At 41.7% G+C, this 22202-nt stretch overlaps 1 protein-coding gene across 1 annotated transcript in view; it reads left to right on the top strand.

Annotated features, from left to right (window-relative positions):
* The first annotated feature begins 3635 nt into the window (after positions 1-3635).
* Positions 3636-22202, top strand: part of si:ch211-26b3.4 (uncharacterized) — a 32613-nt gene continuing 14046 nt past the window's right edge. The window contains exons 1-18 of the mRNA XM_066659304.1: positions 3636-3668; positions 3999-4118; positions 5010-5069; positions 5390-5458; positions 8176-8322; positions 10606-10736; positions 11108-11268; positions 12328-12408; positions 13101-13339; positions 14422-14456; positions 16407-16455; positions 18308-18356; positions 18469-18641; positions 18947-19020; positions 19119-19190; positions 19472-19542; positions 19656-19738; positions 20122-20787. Coding sequence (XP_066515401.1) covers positions 4101-4118; positions 5010-5069; positions 5390-5458; positions 8176-8322; positions 10606-10736; positions 11108-11268; positions 12328-12408; positions 13101-13339; positions 14422-14456; positions 16407-16455; positions 18308-18356; positions 18469-18641; positions 18947-19020; positions 19119-19190; positions 19472-19542; positions 19656-19738; positions 20122-20787 — 2178 coding nt within the window. The 5' untranslated portion in view covers positions 3636-3668; positions 3999-4100. The remainder of the gene's footprint in view (positions 3669-3998; positions 4119-5009; positions 5070-5389; positions 5459-8175; positions 8323-10605; positions 10737-11107; positions 11269-12327; positions 12409-13100; positions 13340-14421; positions 14457-16406; positions 16456-18307; positions 18357-18468; positions 18642-18946; positions 19021-19118; positions 19191-19471; positions 19543-19655; positions 19739-20121; positions 20788-22202) is intronic.

Raw genomic sequence — 22202 nt, 5'->3', positions numbered from 1 at the left:
GTATTTTTTTTTGTGTTTTTTTAGTTAATTGTAGGAAACACACGAACGATGAGATGGTTCATGTTAATGAAATAAATTAAAATATTTGACCTGACAGTGATTAGAGTGATTCTTTCTGTTTTTTATTAAAAAATAATGTGTTGTCCAGATGGCCTAAGTGTTAGTCTGTCTAATCATCATGAGTCTGTGAGTCCGTCCATTAATGTGTTTCCTTGACCTAACCAAAGAAACGGCTAAAATGTCTTTAGTGTTTGAAGAGAAGTTTTGATTCAGTGATTTTTTGCTCTTGGGCTCCCCCTAGAATTGCAGAGTGCAATTAACTTTTACGGCACAGTCCTGAAATCGGGAGAGTGGGAACGGATGGGTGGAGGTTTCCTACTCTCCACCAAAATTTACATAGTGCAGTTTCTGCAGTGCTGAGACAGAAGTAGCAACAACAGAGGAAGTTCTTTTCTTCCTGTAACAGCTCAGTGCAGCAGTACAATAATTTTGAAACTTTCATTTTTTCTCACTAGGAACTTTCATTCCTAGTGTTACTTAAATTACACTTAAAAATGAATGCAGTGAAACCACTGCCTCCTGACAAGAGCAACACAGTGCACCCAATACTTCTTACAGTCTCCGTTCACACAGAAACACATCTTTATTATTGTTTTTATACATCACGTTTATCTCAGAATTATATTTTTTCAGAATTATGGCCTTGAGACGGAAAATCTACGCTCCCTCTCTCACAAGCTCAACGCTTCGGCCAAAAACCTGCAGAACTTCATCATAGGGAGGCGCCGAGGGGGCCACTATGATGGACGAGTGTCCAGACGACTCCCCAATGACTTCCTCACTTCTGTGGTGGACCTGATCGGAGCAGCCAAGAACCTGCTGGCCTGGCTGGACAGGTAAATTTACTCTGATAGTTAAACTGACCAAACATAGTTGGAAAGATCAAACGATACAGAAACGAAATAAAAATATGAATAACTCTCTTCTCTGCATTGAACCCATCTGTTGTAGTGAACACACAAACAGACACAAGTAAGCAATTCTTCACACATGCTTGGGGCAGGGAGCATACACACGACAAAGCCAGCAGGTTGCCAACAACCTTGGCGCCTGGGGAGGGCTTTGGGGGTTAGATGCCCTGCCCAATGGCAGCAATGTCACAGTAAATTTACAGCATTAGGTTTTAGATGCAGTGCTCCTTGTGGAACTGTCTTGTAACTCACTTACTCACTGTTGTTTAAGAGCTGCTTCACAAGGGGGTTGATATTCAGTGCTTGGCTTCTGTTTTTTTTCTGTGAAAAACAGAACCGATTCAAATAAACCAAATTTGGGCCTCAAGTTTTCTAGGCATTTGATCAAACTAAGGCTGGTGAAACTGGGTCTAGAATCAGATCCAGTTTAACTAATAGTAAACAGAACTAAACTTCGTGATTGACATCTGAGCTGAGTTGAAGTATCCTCTGCTGAATCAAAGTGAACAGATGGAACCAGATTGAACTACATTATTTCCTATTAAACAGGTTTGTGTGTCAGACAGCAGGGCTGAATGACAGTATTGATGTGTATTGATGTATACTGATGAGTATTGACACTTATCACATATAGCAATGCTAACAGCCCACACGCTGAACTGAACTGCCCTATGTTTAGACAGAACAGACATATGGAACAAGCCAGCTCCGTAGAAACAGGTGTATGTCAAGTGCACTGTTCAGATGGGGCTATTGTAGAGTCAACCTGAACTCAAAATAGAGCTGGTTTATCTTGTTGGTACACATCTTACATCAGAATAAGTAGAATTTATTGAGCCATGTGACCTCTTGCTACTTTATTAAGTTTAAGCACAGATTAATGATTTTCTTCTCTTCACTCTCTTCACTAAAACACATTCTGATATGTGAGGACCTCAGCGAGAGCCTCTGGCTATGGAAAACTTTTTAATATTAAGATTTATTTTGAAACTTACACTCTATATCCAGTCAAATCTTGAAGGATAAAATCATGTCCCGCCTCAATGTCCTGTTTCACACAGTAATACATCACTTAAAATGCATTCCCATTTCCATTTCACAATGATTTAAAGATCAGCTCATCATCTCGCTTTCTAACACCTCCTTGAGGCAGAAGAGCGGACCTCTTTCATTCTTTCCATCTCGTGTGTGTGTGTATGTGTGTGTGTATGTGTGCCTCTGTGTGTATTGTTGTCTGCAGTCACACCAAGGCCTCAGCTCATGTAAAGACATAAATTACACAATCCTGGAACTCATTTATGAGAACTACTTTCTTGAAGAGTCAAACGACAAGGCCATACAAGGACATGTCCACATTCATCCATTCTACACTACAACTGTGCCACTTTTACAGATAAAAGGCAGCAGTTCTTGCTCTCTGTGATGGTGGGTTTCAGTACAAGGCGCATCTTGGTTTTTGATAAATAATGCATCAAATTTGACCACTCAATATAAAAAGGTCTAGTAAATAATATCCTAATGTTGTATCTGATTCAGTCTGAAAAAACAGGAGTTAGTAGCTATCAAAATTGGTCCAAAGAAATACATGGTGGAGGGGAGTAAAGGAGTCATTGTGGTCATTCAGTCTCATCCACCGCCAGCTGTGCTGACCTGTGGGTTCTGACCAGCATCAGAGCAGCGTTGACTCTTTCAGCAGTGTGTGTTCTGACCTGGTTCTATCAGAGCAGCATTAACTCTTTCAGAAGTGTGTGTTGCTGTAGCTTCTCTGTGGGACTGGACCAGACAGACTCTCCTTCACTTCCTCCACCCTCAGTGAGAGTCAGGGCCAGGACCAGGTCGCCACTCATTGCTCGTCCTTCCTCGGACCACTTTGGGCTGGTACTGACCACTGCACACCCCACAGACCTAGGTTCTGGAGTCTGAGTTTTTTCAGAGTTCTAGAGACTGACCGAAACATTATGACCATCGCAGTGTGGCCCTCAAATCCTTACTCTGACCATTTCTCCTGCTTCAACATCAGCTTCATCACTCACTGCCTGATATATCTCCCCCACCTTCCACAGGGGGCATTGTAACCAGAAAATCTGTGTTATACTCACATAGTCTGTTTTAATCTTGTGGCTGATTGATGTATTTTGGGTGTTGATGGATTTAATTGTACACCATTTTGCTTGAAGTTTTAAGAACATTTGCAGTTATAAGCTATGAGTGTTAATCACAAATAAGGACATAAATGCATAGTTTATGATTGTGTGGAAGTGTTACATTTAATGTGGACACTTACCTGTGTGTGTGTGTGTGTGTGTGTGTGTGTGTGTGTGTGTTCTGTTTGCAGGTCTCCGTTTGTCAGTGTCACTGAGTATTCGGTGCTGAAGAACAACATTGTCCAACTGTGTCTCGAGTTAACCACCATAGTGCAACAGGTGTGTGTATGTGCGTGTGTGTATGTGTCTTAGTGTGTGTATTTGTGTGTCTGTTTGTTCAGTGTTGCCATTGGATTCTAGATGCTCAGTTTGTTTGTCTTTGTGTAATGAAGAGCAGACACGTGTCTTAAGAGCTTGCAAAACATAAACACTCATATTTCAATGTAAAAAGCTGTATGTTAAAATATTAATATTTTGCATAATGTATTTAATATAATGAATATTTTTACAGGATTGTACTGTGTACGAAACGGAGAATAAGATTCTGCATGTGGTGAGTGTCTCTACAACACATAAACACACACAAACACACTCACCCACTCACACCCACCCCACACACACCACACACAAACAAACTCACTCACACACACACACACAGAGATAGTGGTTTTAGTTCTCTCAGTGTAGAGTGCAATACTTTCTGAATAGAATCCTCTCCTGATTCTCATTAGTCCTAATCACTGTGCTATTTGTTCTAACTCCTCCCCATGAATGTGATTGGCCCATATATATATATATATATATATATATATATATATATACATATACACACATATATAATAATGTTTTAATAAATATTTATCTCTCTCCCTCCCTCTCTCAGTGTAAGACTCTGTCTGGTATCTGTGAGCACATAATTTCTCTCTCGTCTGATTCGCTGGTGTCACAGTCCGCTCACCTGGAAGTGGTTCACCTGACTAATGTCATGCCCAACGAAGGCCTCGTGAGTAAATCACAGCAACAACACAAAAACAAGAGCAGCTATAAGATATTTGTATTTTACAGTTCATTTTTTATAGTTTCTTTCCAATGAAAGCAACAATACAATAATAATAATAATAATAATAATAATAATAATAATAATAATAATAATAATTATCGGGCGGCACAGTGGTGCAACAGGTATTGTCGCTGTCACACAGGGTCCTGGGGTTGCCCCGCTCTGGTGACTGTCAATTTGGTGTGTTCTCCCTGTGTCAGCGTGGGTTTCCTCATGCCTTGCACACAGTGATTCGATGTAGGCTCCGGACCCACCGCAACCCTGAACTGAATAAGCAGTTACAGACAATGAACTGCTGAATGAATATTATTAAACTTTATTTGTTTAGCACCTTTCATATGAAAATGCAGATTTGTCCTGTGTCACATTAATGATCGACATGTTACACCAGGAGATGATGGGGATTTTCCATATTTTACAACTGACTGAACTCTTGTTACATCCAAAAATAATGTACAAATATATATATTCATTCATCAACGGAGAAACACACCCTGGAGTGTACTCCAGTCCTTTGCATGGTGACACACACTCACACCTATAGACACTTTTGAGTCACCAATCCAGCTACCAACATATGTTTTTAGGACCATGGGAGGAAACCGGAGTACCCGGAGGAAACCCACAGAGACAACACACAGACATTAACCCGGAGCAGGACTTGAACTCACAACCTCCAGGCCCCTGGAGCTGTGTGACTGAGACGCTTCCTGCTGCGCCACTGTGCCTCCCACAAATATATATAGATAAATCTATTATCTGACAAAGATAAAAGATTGATATTTTTTGCTCTCTCTCGTTCTCTCTCTCTCTCTCTCTCTCTCTCTCTCTCAGGGGATGTATATTAAGTCCACTTATGATGGGCTCCATGTGATAACAGGAACGACAGAGAATGTGAGTTTAAATTTGTAATGAAACAATGCTTTTTATAAGATGTGAAGCTCCTCATGGGGCTGGCTTGTAACTCTCTCACTCACTCACTCACTCACTCACTCACTCACACCCTTTTAGAAACTGCTTCACAAGAGGGTGCTATTTAGTGCCTTGCATCAAACACATTGTCCTTTTTCGTTATAGTGCTTTTTGTGATGTTGCTGTTTTCTTGTGCTTTGTATCAGAGAGAATTTAAGCAGAAATATACACATTTCAGCATACTATTAACTGTCTTTGCTCTTCAATTTCTCTCTCTCTCTCTCTCTCTCTCTCTCTCTCAGTCTCCTGCTGATCTGTGTAAGAAGATTCATGCTGGTGATGAGGTCATTCAGGTGAACCACCAGACTGTGGTGCGTATCTGTGTGTGTGTGTGCTTGTGGGTATTTGTGTATGTGTGTGTGTTTCAGATCATAATGGCTTTATTCTTTATTAATATTCAGGACGTGTAGAGGTACAGTGCAGTTTTCTTCCTCTTTGTTCAGAGTGTTTTATAATAATGTAAAGAGGGGAGTGTGGCTTCACACTGTTAAAGGTATTTGACAGAGACAGAGATCATTTATAATACGCACGAATCCTGCGTCTCTGATGCGAATGAAAATGTACATTTTTTTCAGCACCTACCGTTAAAAAATTATTCAGAATGAGGGAAACATAGTGCTACCTGCACAGGGAGGGTGAGGATGAGGATGAGGATGAGGATAATCATGCGATTCCTCGTAGAAGAGTCAACCACAGCCTCTTTTCACACTGCCACTAATGGGACACCACTGGAGAATTTAACTCATTGGAGGAGAGTGTAGACTCCCCTGATCTCACATCAGCTGACTCCTGTGTTAGCTGCCCCCAAGCTGTGTGTCAAAGGGTGGTGGAGATGTTTTTGATTAATCTGTGCATCAAAACATCTGAGATATTATGTGTTAAACCAACACAGACATAACACAGTCCTTATTCCCACCTGGGGGTTTGATAAGACTCATGTGTGGACTGATTTCTGAAGGGATTTTAACCACATGTATTTACACTATGGGTCAAAAGCGGCTGTGGCCAGTGTTAAATGCAAATTATCTCTATGTTTTGTCTAGGGACCCACTGTGTGTGCCCTCCATCATTGCCATGGATTACTGTGGTGTACATTATTGCAGGGGGGATTTGGAGGGATGGATTTTTTTTACACTTCCATAACATCTGGCTACAGTGTGTCTCAGACCCCCTGCTGAAGTGGTCGGAGGAAATGAGGTTTAAATGAGTCTAGGATGTGTTTACATCTGTGTTTATGTGGATAATCTCTATCCAGATACAATCCTGCTACTCAACACACATGAATCCACCAGGGTTGTTGACGAAAAGTTTTGGACAAAATGGATTTGTCCAACACAGTAATCAGATTTCATAGGGAATGGATAAGAGCTTTTGAGCATCCAGTGTAAATGTTTGTGGTTAAAATCAGGATGCAATCCACACACTGGGCTTTTAAAACCAGTATGTGTAAACAGGGTCAACGACAAAGAGACTTGAAATAGCCACCTTGGTGAAAAGTAAACTGTACATCACGCGTGGGAGCACCCACAGCAAAGCTTTTAAACTGATTTCGATAAAGTGATTGCTGCTATTCTTAGACGAGCGATCAGATGGAAAACGAGAGTCTGTATCAGAGACCCCATTTACCCACAGTGCCCCGGGGCGTTGTACTGCCATCGATTAGAAAATGGACTCAGTCGTGTGTGAGTGGGTGAGGAGCTATACACTCTCTCTCTCTCTCTCTCTCTCTCTCTCTAATCACTTACTACCTGCCTCTTTCCACGCTTCCTCTCCTGGTATTCTTCTCTTTCTGTTCCTCTGTCTTTTTCTTATTTTCTATCATTCTATTCCACTCTTTCTCTCTCCCATCATTCTCACTCCCTCACCCCTCCTCTCACACTCTTATTTAATCAATACCCTGACAACACTGCAGTGTTACACAACAGCAAAACCAGCTGAATTCAAAAAAGTGAGGAGAAAGCGTCCCGTATTGGACTGATCACCAGCCTGCCATACAACAAACAACCCAACAGAACAAAAATAAACAAAAACCAACAGGAACGAACACGATAATCACAGAAAATCCTACTGTAGCTTGTCGCCAGGTGGTGGCTTGCTCTTGGCTCCTTCTCCAGCTCCTGGTTAATCCTGTGAGTTCAGGAAATAATCCCCTCAAAACCACACCATCCACTGGGACTGTTATGTCGTGTCTGACTGCTGGCCGTTCTGTTTGCTGCGAGGAGTGATGCCATTTGAATCAAAGGAGTGTGGAGTATGGTCCTGTGTTTGCAAGAGCTCTGACTTGAACACCACCTCAACAGTGTTAGAAGAGAAGAGTCTTTTGGTGGGTTTTCAGGACTGTTTGGTTTGGTTAACATTTGGAAAAAAAAATCAGACAGTTTTTCAAAAATGTTGGGAGCTGGGAAGCTGTAGCACCCCGAGGAAACTCACACAGACACAGGGAGAACATACCACACTGGGTTGGACAGTGGAGCGATGCCCAAAGAATTCCTGAGTTTTATCTTCATTTTGTGTTTGTGTGTGTGTGTGTGTGTGTGTGTGTTTGTGCATGTGTCTTCAGTCCCCAAAAGAGAATTCAATGATTATATGATGAAAAAAGAAGAGCTGATGTAACAGAGTGGTAAACGTGCTCCTGCCCAAGCTTTTTGTGGGAATGGGTCGCAGCCATCAAATCTGGAAAGAGGACATCTTTAACAAACAAAAACAAAAAAAACCCCACAAAACTATAAAGTTCATAAAGTAAAACTCATATCATGTTTTCATATTGTTTCAGATCAAAGAGAATTCACTGCTTTCTGTTTCATTTGAATTTCCTGTACCTCTTATTAGACTCATTTCTCACTCTCTGTATCTCTCTCTCTTCTCTTCTCTATCACTCTCTGTCTCTATCTCTACCACTTTGTCTCTCTCTTGCTCTCTCTTTTTCATCTCTTTCTCTCTTTCTGATGTTTCTCTCTTCCTCTCTCTTGCTCTCTCTCTCTCTCTCTCTCTCTCTCTCTCTTGCTCTCTCTCTTTCTCTCTCTCTCAGGTTGGATGGCAGTTAAAGAATCTGGTGAATTCTCTTCGTGAAGATCCGAGCGGAGTCATCCTCACACTTAAGAAACGGCCACAGAACACCCTAGGCTCCACCCCTGGGCTGCTTAAGAACACACGCTGGAAGCCCCTCGCCCTTCAGGTGTGTATGTGTGTGTGTGTGTGTGTGTGTGTGTGTGTGTGTATGTGTGTGTATGTGTGTGTAATTTGGGCAGGTGTGTTTTAAATGTGTATATTTGTACCTGTTTTTTTTCCAGTACATGTGCATGTGATGCGTGCTTGCATTAGGGAGGCACCGATCCGATATAAGGATCGGATATTGGTCATGATATTAACAAAATTATCTGGATCAGGTATTGGATAAATAGGCTGATCCATGGGACAGATCCATTCACTTTCAATTCATATTATATAAGCTAAACTTTTTTTTATCATTTTTAGCTGCTACATTATTTATTTTGAATTGCACTAAATGTTTGCATGTTTGCAATGTTGGATTACTGATTGTATTTCACTTATTGTATTTGTTTTTTCTCAGGTTCAGATGGTAGATTTTATTTTGGATTTCTGTTTACACTATTTATTTAAAAATAAGATTGATTACTGTTCGTATGTTTGACAAAGTGAAGCTGCGTATTTTCATTTTTGACTGAAACATTTCAATATATTTTGAGAAGCCTGACTCCTTTTTTATTTTGAATATGAATGCTGTGCCAAGTTCCTGCTCAGTTGTTCATTTTAGTGACAAATAAATAGTCTTTCAGTATATTTATATCTATTATCAAATATTTTAGATATTATTAGATATTTTATTTTGTTAATATTTTTGCTAGTTATGTTTAAGTTAATTCTTATGTCTTAAGTCTCTCTCATATGGTCTGGTATATGGTTTATTAATTCAATAATGTTATCTGATTGGTATGGGGTATCAACCAATACGAAGAGTTTATGTATCAGCATCGAAACTGAAAAAGTCGGATCAGTGTATCCCTAGTTTGCATATATATGTATAAATGTGTGTGTGTGTGTATGTGTGTATTACTTCTTGCCTTGTTGCCATGACTCCTTGAGTTCTGTAGTTGCCGTGGTTACACATCTCCGACAGACAGAAGTAGGTTCACGTGTGTCAGCATCATCGGAGTCACGACGCATAGTAAGGGTGTGTGTGTCTGAGTGTGTGTGTGTGTGTGTGTGCGTATGTGTGTGTGTGCACCTGTTCAAGATGATCAGCAGACTCAGTAAATATGAGCTGAAGGATTCTGAGGTTTTTTAAGGGCCTCTGAACTGGGTTTAAAATTCTAAGCATTAAACCTCATGCAATATGATACTTCAATATGATACTTTAATTCTGTTAATTATATAATTCAAATATTTATATAAAGGGCGGCACGGTGGCGCAGCAGGTAGTGTTGCAGTCACACAGCTCCAGGGGCCTGGAGGATGTGGGTTCGATTCCCGCTCCGGGTGACTGTCTGTGAGGAGGGTGGTGTGTTCTCCCCGTGTCCGCGTGGGTTTCCTCCGGGTGCTCTGGTTTCCTCCCACAGTCCACACATTGCAGGTGGATTGGCAACACAAAAGTGTCCGTAGGTGTGAGTGCATGAGTGCATGAGTGAATGTGTGTGTGTGTCTGTGTTGCCCTGTGAAGGGCCCTCCAGGGTGTATTCCTGCCTTGTGCCCAATGATTCCAGGTAGGCTCTGGAACCACCGCAACCCTGAATTGGATAAGCGGTTACAGATAATGGATGAATGAAAATATTTATATATATTCATTAGCCTTTGTAAAGCCTTTGTAAAGGTTAGTGAATTGTTCAAAAAAGAGCATTCAGCCTATATTGCTCTAGCCTTCTTTGAAGCTGGACACCACACACAAAAAATAGGACAAGGACTTTTTTCTCAAGCATGTCATAACACTTAGTTTTCAGTCATGTGGTGTAGTTTCAGAAAAAAAATACAGACATATATGTTTTTATGCGAAATAAGGTATACAGCTTAAAGTATTTATTTGTTGCTAGGGATGCTCATGTTGCTAGGTATGCTTGTTGCTATGCTGTACTCCCTGGATGCTGGAAGTCTGATCTAAATGTTCACTGTTGCTCCTATACTTCTGTTCTGTTCCTATACTTCAGCTCAAGGGCTGTGTCTGTGTGTGTGTGTGTGTGTGTGTGTGTGTGTGTGTGAGAGAGAGAGAGAGAGAGAGAGAGAGAGAGAGAGAGAGAGAGAGAGAGAGAGAGAGAGAGAGAGAGAGAGACTGGTGCAGACTCCAGTTTGATTTTATGGTGAATCCCCTCTGGGGGCAGCACTGAGCTGATAAGTCGAGAAAAAAACTATTGCTGATTTATTTGTAATGTTTTCCTCTGTGTGTGTGTTTGTGTGTGTGTGTGTGTGTGTGTGTGTGTGTGTGTGTGCGCATTTGTTTGAATTACAGCCGCTCTCTACCAGTCCATGTAGTGAGTCTCCAACACCACCCAGTACTCTGGGGTCTCTGGGGATCTCACCTGGTCTGGACACACCTTCCGGACATGATGTTTTCATACTGTCTCCAGCATACGGACACAGGTACACACACACACACACACACATACACACACACACACACACAAAATAAACAGCTTATAAAGAAGCTTTCTGCTGTGAGAGGTTCATGCAGCTCTACTGCTTGAACCTGCTTCAGACCTGAACACATCCACAGCTCTGTGTCCATGCTTGAACTGTGAGAAGAACAGCTCAAGTATATGGGTCTGAAAGGATGTGGAGCTGGATAGAAGCTCTTAATAAATAAACAGTCCACACTGGAACAGCACTGAATGTGTTAACGAACGTCTAAGACAGGAAATGGGGAGATCTTAAAAATATATATATATAGCTATGCGTTACTCCACCTCTCTTTCTCAGTGCCCTCTTTCTCTCTCTCTCTTTCTCTCACTCAGGGAGGATGATTCTGAGCGGGTGGGTTTCGGAGTGTTCGGTTCAGAGTCTCCAGGGTTCTATATGGATCAGGAGGGGCTCGGAGTGCATCATTTCCCTCTGCTGGAGGATGAAACAAGCAGGAATCCTGGGATACGCCGTAGAGACCGGACCCCCACACGAAGTATGTATACTAATTAACTCAGATACACACAGCCCGTAGTGTTAGAGTCTTGGTTACAGACCTTAACATATATTTGAACAGCTTATGTCACTATTTTACATAATATTTTACTTAAATTATATATATATATATAGAATATAAATAGCAGGTAGTGTCGCAGTCACACAGCTCCAGGGACCTGGAGGTTGTGGGTTCGATTCCCGCTCCGGGTGACTGTCTGTGAGGAGTTGGTGTGTTCTCCCCGTGTCTGTGTGGGTTTCTTCCGGGTGCTCCGGTTTCCTCCCATAGTCCAAAAACACACGTTGGTAGGTGGATTGGCGACTCAAAAGTGTCCGTAGGTGTGAGTGAATGTGTGTGTGTGTGTGTGTGTGTGTTGCCCTGTGAAGGACTGGCGCCCCCTCCAGGGTGTATTCCCACCTTGCGTCCAATGATTCCAGGTAGGCTCTGGACCCACCGTGACCCTGAATTGGATAAGCGGTTACAGATAATGGATGAATGAATGAATATTGCATTATGTATCCCCTGAACTGGATAAGTGTTCACAGACAATGAATGAATGAATATATTTACCAAAATCCAAACACTGCCGTCAAAGAATTAGCCCTGTCATCAAGAGAGCCGGAGTTCTAACATTTCTTGTCGATACCCCACTAAGGTGAGGAGTCCTTGGTCTCACTCTCTGGGTGGGTAAGATAGCCCCACCCCCCACGTCTCACAGTGCTAGCTGATGTGACAGATGTGGGCAGTATGTGTTCTCCTCAGAAGTGTTAAGCTATTCAGTGATGTTCTGTTAGAAGCAGTTTGTAAAGAAGTGGTGGGTCGGCCTCAAGTGTCTTGACAGAAACACATGTTGTTTATGTTATTTTAGATCAGGTTTACATATGAATGTGGAGAATTCTTTCAGGTTCATACTACATATCACGTTTAAGGGAAAATGCTTGCTTTTTAAGTGACAGACGGTCATTAAAATGGTCATGTATAATGCTTTTGAATTGTTTATAATAAATTAATACACCCTTTATGCTGAAACACGAACTCACAGTGTTGTATCTCCCTCAGGTGATCCAAGGCAAGTCTCCATGGCAACGGAGTGGCTTACAGAGCCTCAGGAATCTGGGGTGTACAAGCGAGGAAGCAGAGGTGTCTACTTTACTTTACTTTAGTCATTTCAGTGCTAATGTCTCAGTCTATCCTACCATAACTCCTTTGATGCTTTCCAAGAAACTTTTTAGTTTTTTTCAGGTGAGAAATATTGAAAACAATGTGTTTTGAAATAAATCACATGCTTCCTATAAAGTGCAGCATGTTCACACTCATCTCTAGAGTTTCCTCATGGTCTGCGGATGATTATCTTGTTGTAGGATCTTTCACCTATAACCACTTACTCTAATGTGTTTTATTTCTGGGAAAGAGAAGTTATGCCATGGAGATGTGTGTGTGTAGAATTAGCTGATTCTTGTTGATTTCAGCTGTGTGGAAACAGACTTCAGTTGAGATTGAGTGGGAAACTGAGAGATCCAAATATAGCACCAAGCAAACCACATTAGGAAACTAATGTCTCTCTCTCTTCCTCACACACACACACAGCCGCCGACACACACAAACATACATACACGCACACACACACTAAACATGCACACAAACAAAAACACACACACATCTTTACAGTCTTAGAATGTTGTGGCATACAGTGTCTCATATGTGCCATATTTATGTAATAATCTTATAAAGAGATGGTTAAGTTATTACAGCATGAAACACACACACACAATAAGAACTCTCTCTCTCTCTCTCTCTCTCTCTCTCTTTCTCTCTCTCTCTTTCTCTCAAAGATTCTGACTCCTCCCTCTTGCGGTTCCTGAGTGATGACAGGATCCTGGTTCTACAGGAAGAGGCGGAGTTTTCACAGCGTGACACGGGCCGGAGGACCAGGAAGAAGAGCCGCAATCCCAGTAGCCCCAGCTTTCCCATCAGTCCCTCAATGCTGGTCCCACCCGTGCGGCTGGACTCAGGACCCCCAGATGGGCTGCCTTTCCCAGTGCCTGACTCCAACACCATGCCACACTACCATGTGAGTCTCTACACCAGGGGTGTCAAACCAAATCCACAGAGGGCTGGTGTGGGTACAGGTTTTCCTTTCAACTATGCAGAAGCCTTAAGGTCTATTGATAACATCCATTAATTAAAAACATGTGGAAAGTAATGTTACTGCTGCTTTGTTGGAAAGAAAACCTGCACCCACACAGGCCCTATGTGAATTTGTATTGACACCCCTGCTCTACACAATACACACACACACACACTAATCATCAACCACACTAACAGATGAGTCAATACACAGTACACACAGACACACACCAACCATTTTACCACACATCACACTACCAAGCCTACACACACTACTCATCAACCTTACTAACACGTGAATTCACACCCACTGCATAAACACTGATCATCATTACTGCACACACTACAGACACTACACTACTATATAAACACACATACACACACACACACACACACACACACAACCATGTTAGTCTATCTACAACAGTCTACCACAGACAACACACAAATCTTAAAACACTTTTAAAACACACCATTTGATGTCACAAATTTGCTTGAAAAAGACCCAAAAAGAATTCATTTTGAAGAAGTGATTTATATAAACAATAATTAATAAATAATTAATATATTTTCATCAACAGTTCATTGAGGATTATGTACTAACTCTTAACTCATTTGTGTGTGTGTGCATGCCATTAGATAACAGTCTCAGAGATATATATCTGTGTGGGCCTCTAAGTTATGCATCTGTTTTTGTGGTGTAAACTTCATCCCATTTGTTGGTAGTGCTGTTATAGGACATGCACACACACACACACACAAACACACACACACACACACACACACCGATACCACCTAACCTATACACATGGTTAAAGTGAACTTTCAGTTCAATACTTTGAACAGGAAATTACCCTTACCCACTCTCTCTCTCTCTCTCTCTCTCTCTCTCTCTGTCTCTGTCTCTCTCTCTCTACTCTTTTTCTGTCTCTCTCGTTCTCTTTCCCACACACCCCCAACGACCCAACCCACGGTCTTTCTTTCTTTCTCTCTCTCTCTCTTTCTCTCTCTCATTCTTCCTACCAGAGGGCCTCAGACACACTCCGGGCCGACACTGAAAGGTGAGTAAGCTCTATTTTTTGATTTACAATTTCATGTTAAGAGCTGTTTTGAGCTGTACGGTTAATTAGAAGATCATTTACAGTAAACAGGACCTACTACTTCTGGATTACATACAGTAGATTTCAGTGAATGTTCTTATGGCTAACTCAGTGATAACTGATAACACTTGCAAAGAAGAACCTTATTCCAACCGTTTTTAATTGTAATTTGAGCACTGCTCACTTGTCCAATCTTACATGTGGAGGTAAATGTGTTTAAGTGGATAAATAGAACCTAATAAACAGCAGTAATTCTTTAGTGATTGCTTTATTTTAAAGAGAGGATATTAAACAAAGTCGTTTCAGGCTTAAGAGGTTTTCAGAAAAAAAAAATCACATATACAATTTTTTGTTTCAAGGGCTTAGATATTAAAAGAAGAAGGTTGTATGCTATGATTATTAAAGTTTAAAAAATATTTTAAAATAAAATATAAATAAATGTAGTGATTTTACCATCAGCCAACACAGTCCTGACCTGACCTTTATGTAAAGAGATTTGCCACTGTACTCGAATGTTTGTGTGTGTTTAATGGTAAATTTTGTTCAGAATCAGATTGTGTCAATGGTATTAGAGCTGTTAAAAATGTTTCACAGAAAATCTGCACCATATCATGTTTCCTTTATTAAACAGTAAACCTCTCTTTCTCTCTCTCTCTCTCTCTTTCTCACACACATATAAAAAAACACATGGTAACTGTTTACAACACATATAAACTTTTTTTTCCACATTGAAATACAAAGAGCATTTGCTTTTTCAGAAGGTGCACACACACACACACACACACACACACACACACACACACACACACACATAAACACACATCCTGTGCACGTTTAGTTTCTGCTCACCTCATGCTACACTGTGGCTAGTGAGGTATATCTGAGAGTAAAATAGGGTAATTGTAACATCCTTTACACCACACCTTACCCACAGAGAGAGAAGGAGAGATAGTTAGAAATAGAGAGGGATACATTATATATTATATTATACTTTATATGTTGTATATGTGCATGTATATATGTTATATCTGCATTATATGTAGGTATATATATATATATATATATTTATGTGTGTGACATGACATTGGACTAGAGAGAGAGAGAAAGAGAGAGAGAGAGAGAGAGAGAGAGAGAGAGAGAGAGAGACTGGCACTAGCTCAAAACACACAAACACAACCACAAAGTCAGTTACTCTGCCACCCTGAGAATAATCCTCCACCCAAATCATACCTGCTCTGTGGAGGTCCTGAGCATTGTATGAATACTTAAGATGTATGGAGAACAACAGATGGACTACAGCCTAGAAATGTAGAGCTACAGCGTGACCTGTGTGGTCAGTGGAGCTGAGAAAGTGAACAGTGAGTGGAGAAACAAAGAGGTAGTTTTAATTTAATGGCTCATCTGTGTATAAATGCACATAGATGTGGCTTAAATGGAAAGTCTATGATTGTGGGGAACTGCAGATCTCTCTGGTTTGTTTCAGTCAAGGTATGTTTGAAGAAAAAAATGACTGTTGTTTGAATGTGGCTGAAGTTTATGTCTGTATTTTTTACGTTTTCTTTTATATGAATTTGTTTTATAACGATTTGGTCTGTGTTTACTTTCATGTCATTAGCTCTTTTCATGATTTTAATGTTTGGAGGGCTCTCTTTGCTGTTTTTCTGCCATGAGCAGAGAGAGAGGAAGCTTAGCATGTCACCTTTAAGGGTTACTAGCTCTGCACTGAGATGGTGGAGGAGGAGAGATCTGTAGGCAGTGGTGGGAAGAGGATCTGAGATAGTGGAGATGACAGCTGCCCACCAGAAGAACTTTAGCACAATGTCATGACATTTTTCTTTCTTCACTTTAAGTCATACTTCTTCTTGTTTATGCCCATTTTTAAATTATTATATCTGTATTCCTCCTCCTCAGGTATGCCAGTTCTGCAGGGGACAGACAAGCAGGAGCATCCATGAGGAAGGTAAGAACAATACACAGTCAATACTCTCTGTCCCTGGGTGAAACAGGACGTGTTCAGTGTGTTTAGCTCTGGCTCTACCAGGCTTCAACTTCAACAGGAACAAGCCCCACAGCAGCTCTCTTCCCCGTCTAAACAGTCCTCTTCAGAATGGCCACTTTCAGCACCTGGTCCTTTAAATGATAATGAGCCACTCACTGTTCACCCACAACCCGAGCACACAGCAGTAAGGAGTGAGGAGCAGAAGCTATGGTTTTCAGCTGTTTTTGCCTGATTCTATTTATTCTCTGATTTTGTTTCCTTCGTTTTTACTCTGTACGTAATTCTCAGTGTTTTGCTGTGTTTAATCTTGACTTTGCACTCTCATACAATGGGAGATTTAGGCATGGGCCACATGGGCAGACACCCACGCAACGAAGACAAAAAAAAACAAAAATACAAAAAAAACAAAAAATCTGTGATATTTGTGCTGCGCATCACGTTAATAAATGAAGGTTACCTATTTTGAAGCTGGTGCCCTGTCATCATGATGTTCTCATGGGTCATGTAGCTTCCCCGTTGTCATCTGTTTTCCTGTCAGGTCCACCATGTGTTTTGTTTATGTTATAACAGCACTTGGGTTCACTTTGCCCCTTGATTTTGACAAGCACTAGAGGAGAGGGGAAGGGGGGTGGTGAAGTCCTGTCTCTACACTGAAAGCCCGCTGCAGAGGGGAGCAGGGGAATGAATCATATTAAACTGTGCCAAATACTCTTTTCCAAGAGTGCTAAAAGAAGTAAAAATAGGTAGTGACACTAAACTTTTTCCTAAAGTTTAGGAAAAAAAGGAACGAAAAAGAAGAGATTTGTGCAAAAGATGCAGCTGTTGTTTATCTCTTTATTAAGATACTTATTAAATATATAGCTAATAGATTGGCTAGTTTAAAACTTTCTTTTTCCGATATTCTTGATATGCTATTAACATAGACTGACAATATTCCATTTACTGTATTTAAAATAAATACTGCATTTACTGTACTATATTTATTGACATAATTACACACTTTTCTTAAATGATATGTGTAGCCTGTGTCATTAATTACTCAGTCTGTATCACAACTTAATAGTACATTATTGATTTGGTGAGGTGATATCATAAGGGTTTCCTGTAGTTGTGTTAGGTACTGTGATGTAATTTAGTGAATAAATTTCATTATCGGTTATTTTAATAAATGTACGTACTTATTGCGCAACAATAAGTGTAGTGTCTCTGGCTCTATAAGTTTTATATACTGAAATTCCCTGCAAATGTAGGTGCACTAAAATATTTAGGAGCTAGAGCACCCTCTGGCAGTGACCAGAACACGAGGTCTTACACCTTTAACCTCACAGGTGTTGAGAAATGACTTAATACTTTGCTATGTTCCCACACTGTCCATAGCAATAATTATTTTCTTACTGGGCACATATTAAGAGTTCATTTGCAAAAACAGACTTCTCAGTTTATAATCATATATTGTATTTATTTTATTTTTTATATTACCTGGAGTACACAATAAAAAAATGATATATGATAATTAATGTAAAAAATCTGTTTTATTTGTGTGTAAGTAAAAGCTTCACATGTTTCATCATTATATATACTGTGAATACAAATGTGTAAACTAATGCCAATGTGGTTTCCAATAGAAACACCTGTAGGCGCACATCCACACATTCATTTGAACATTGACTGAACAAGGGATATTTTTAATGTCATGACCCCGTTAATTAAATATTACGATTGCTAAATTGCTCTAATATTTAATGATGTTACTTAACACTGTATTTATTTGTGTGCATGTGTGTGTGTGTGTGTGTGTGTGTGTCTTCTCTAGTCTGTGCATTATGCCTCTTTAAGGACCAAGACCAAAAAGAAGAACAGAGGTAGGAGAGGAACGGCAGACTATTTTCATGCTGATGTTTTGCATTAGCTAGAATGCTGTTTGTACTCAGTTGTGAGTTCATTGTATGTGTGCGTGTGTGTGTGTGTGTACAGGTTCCCAAAGCAGTTCCAGCAGGAGGCGTATAGCGTGTAAGGATCTGGGTCATGGAGACTGTGAAGGGTGGCTTTGGAAGAAAAAGGACGCGTCTGGATACTTTACTCAGAAATGGAAGAAGTACTGGTTTGTCCTGAAAGACTCGGACCTGTACTGGTACACCAACCAGAATGTAAGCAGCAGCTGGACCAACCCAGAACAGCAGTGTTATACATTTACTCAGTTCTATAAATGGTAAACCTAGCTTCACCGGACTCTGTTGGGATTGAAATTGGGTGGGGCTCTGCTGCTATTTTTGCTTTGGTTTCATAACAGCATATAAACACAGGGGGCAGAAACACTAGAAACAATAAGCATGCTCCAATTCATGTAGTTTCTATGTGGACAGGTTTGAGTCTGCAATCCTGATTTAATCATTAGTCTATTACAATATTGCAAAACTGTTTTGTTCTCTTCTTTTTCCCATCCTTCGTTCAGGACGAGAAAGCTGAAGGCTTTATTAGTTTGCCTGAGTTCAGGATTGACAGAGCGATCGAATGCAGAAGGAAACAGTGAGTAAAAAAACAGTAATCTAATAACGACGCAGCAATAAATCTGATACTTCTTCATTTGGGTGAAAATTTAATTATTCTTTTCTTTTTTCTCTAAGTGCTTTCAAAGCCTGCCATCCAAAAATCAAAAGCTTCTTTTTCGCAACTGACCACCTGGAAGAAATGAATAGGTACATTTCTCTTCTCTTCTCTTCTCTTCTCTTCTCTTCTCTTCTCTTCTCTTCTCACATTGTCTCTTCTCTTCTGTTCTCTTCTCTTCTCACATTGTCTCTTCTCTTCTGTTCTCTTCTCTTCACTTCTCTTTTCTTCTCTTCTCACATTGTTTGTTCACTTCTCACTTGGTCTCTTCTCTCTACTCACATCTTTCTTCTCACATTTTCTCTCTCTCTGTTTTCACTCGTCTGCTTCCCTTCTCTCTCCACTGTGCTCATGCTTGTGCTTCTTGTTTCAGGTGGATGAATCGCCTGGGCTTGGCTGCGATTGGCTACACTCCTGATGACCCGGTTCCTCGTCCGGATGAAGGTGAGAGGTCACATGACCTGTCAGGCCAGAATATTCATCAGCTGCTCAAAGCAGATCCACTTGTGTTTCAGCGAAATTCCAGTGTTATTCCATTATTGTTTCTGGTTGTGTAGATTACTGGAGTGAGAGTGATCAGGAGGAGATTGATGGCTCCATGACGCTCAAACAGGAGTCGACTTATCACTGCAACCCGTCTGTGAGCATCTCTTCTTCTCATCCCTCCTCTTCTTTCTTCATCTCCACACATCACACATTCTCATTCTCACTCTCATTTGGTCTCTTTCTTTTTCTCTTGGTCTCTTTCTCTGTCTGTTACTCTCTCTCTCTCTCCCTCTTGCTCTCTGTCTCTTTCTCTCATACTCTCAATATTTGTCTGTCTTTCTTTCTCTTGTTCTCACTCACAGTCTCGCTTTCTCTCTCTTTCTCTGTACTGTGCTCTATATTGAGACATTTGACCATTCATTTTGAGCAATTTACATTGTCCACCTGACTCTGGACCACCAGCACCGGGGGAGGGGCTCTTAATTATTGATTGTTATAATAATCATTATTAAGTGTATTATTCTGTGTTTTTTACAGGCGAGTTCCTCCAGCCCTTTTGCTGAGCGTCACTTCTCCAGTGGTTCCACCTTCTCTCACTCTTCCGCAGAAGACTCTCACTCGTCTTGTCGTTCCAACCATCGAGAGCGCCGCTCCTGGCAGGACCTGATTGAGACCCCTGTAGGCAGCACAGGGCTTCACTACCTGCAGACGGCTGGGGGCGGGCCCATGCTGGAGGGTCGTGGATTGGCACTGTCACCTGACCGGCTACAGCAGGCCACTCTCCCTGCTCGCCGCCGCAGGTGTCCCCCTGAGCGTGAGGGGCCTTTCCCTCTGACAGACAGTGAGGAGCCACGCCCCCGGCACAGCCACACCCACAAACAGAGGAGCCAGAGTCTCCCTAGGAACCGAGGGGTCCCGCACACACACGTGGCTCATGCACATGGGACGCTCCGGCCCCGCTCGCGTCTCCGAGAGGAAGAGGAGGATGAAGAGGAGGAGGAGGTGTTAAGGGTGTGTGAAGCTCCGCAGCTGGACCCTCTGGAGCAGCTCTATCGCTCACTGGAGCAGGCCAGCGTGTCTGCCTTCGGAGAGCAGCGGCCCTCCACGCGCCAGGAATTCAGACGCTCCTTCGTCAAACGCAGCAACGACCCAGCTACAAACGAGCGACTGCACCGCATACGGGCCCTGCGTTCCACCCTCAAGGTTAGATCAACTCGCCTCAGTGTTGTCGTCCCCTCCTTTAGCTTTAGACCCCCAAACGTACAACTGCTGGGGGAGTAAAGGCAGCACATGCTTCTCTAGAGACATGTGAAGCTCCACCCCTACTATTCAGTCATTCATTCATGTCACTGGAGCTCAACACGCTTTCTCTCACTCTCTCTCTCTCTCTCTCTCTCTCTCTCACCCACTCTTTCTCTTTTTCTCTCTCTTCAGTGAAAAATCAGAAGATAAAAAACCTCCAATGCAAAGTATGTGCACTCTACTGCTGCTTAAACTCTTCGATCAGTCCAAAGATTTAGCTACAGTACAGCCCACCCCCACACACAATTTTATATCTATTTGTAGCTCACTCTCTCCCACCTTCTTCCTCTCTGAAACCTTTCTGTCCCCTCTCCCTCTCTCTCTCTCTCTCTCTCTCCCCTCTCTCTCTCTCCCCTCTCTCTCTCTCTCTGTCTTTCTCTCACTCTCTCAGGCTAAGGAAGGGGACCTGGCTGCTATAGTTCAGGTGCTGGACGACCCATGTCTGACCTCGAGGAAGTTCAGAGAGTGGAAGCAGAAGAACCACGAGCTCTTCTTGGATATCTGCGAGTTTAGCTCCGCCCCTCTGGAAGCGCCCATCGATCCCAGCGACCTCTCACCTCTCTCTCCTACACTGCTGATGCACACACACTCCTTCATAGAGACCCATGTCTAAAACACACACACACACACACACACACACACACACACACACACACTTACATTGCTTTATACAGGGACATACCTGAACCATGCATACACACAGCACTGTGCAAAAGTCTTCCAAAAATGAGTTTTATTACATCAGTGAAAATAACAGAAAGTAATAAAAAAAACACCTCCAACGCAAAGTACATGCACTCTACTGCTATGCTTTAACTCTTCGATTGATCCATAGAGTTAGCTACACTACACTACACCCCACACAACATGGTCCAAAATCACACATTGGTAGGTGGATTGCCGACTCAAATGTCCATAGGTGTGAGTGTGTGAGTGAATGTGTGAGTGTGTGTCGCCCTGCAAATAATTGGCAGCCCCTCCAAGGTGTGTTCCTGCCTGAATAAATACTAACTTGTACTTAATAGTTATTTTTATTGGCCATTAAAACATGTTAAGGTGGTCTCTGACTTTTGCACAGTGCTGCACACTTATTCAGCCTCCATGCACTGAAGGACACATATAGGTTTGTTGGAGGAGATCACTCTCACGCTTACAGATGGCATGAATGAAACACTGTGCAATCAAATGCCCCTCCCCCTCCCCCATGGATCCCTTCTGCCCACCCTTGACCATAACTGACCATTGAGTGTGTCAGAGCACTGTAAAATAACTCTGAAGGCATTTTACAAACTCTAAACCTGGGCTGTGCACCATGT

This window comes from Hoplias malabaricus, chromosome 2 (genome assembly GCF_029633855.1).
Source record: "Hoplias malabaricus isolate fHopMal1 chromosome 2, fHopMal1.hap1, whole genome shotgun sequence".
NCBI classification, from domain to species: domain Eukaryota; kingdom Metazoa; phylum Chordata; class Actinopteri; order Characiformes; family Erythrinidae; genus Hoplias; species Hoplias malabaricus.
Note: the sequence above shows the minus strand (reverse complement) of the source record. Positions and strands in the feature narration are given on the sequence as shown.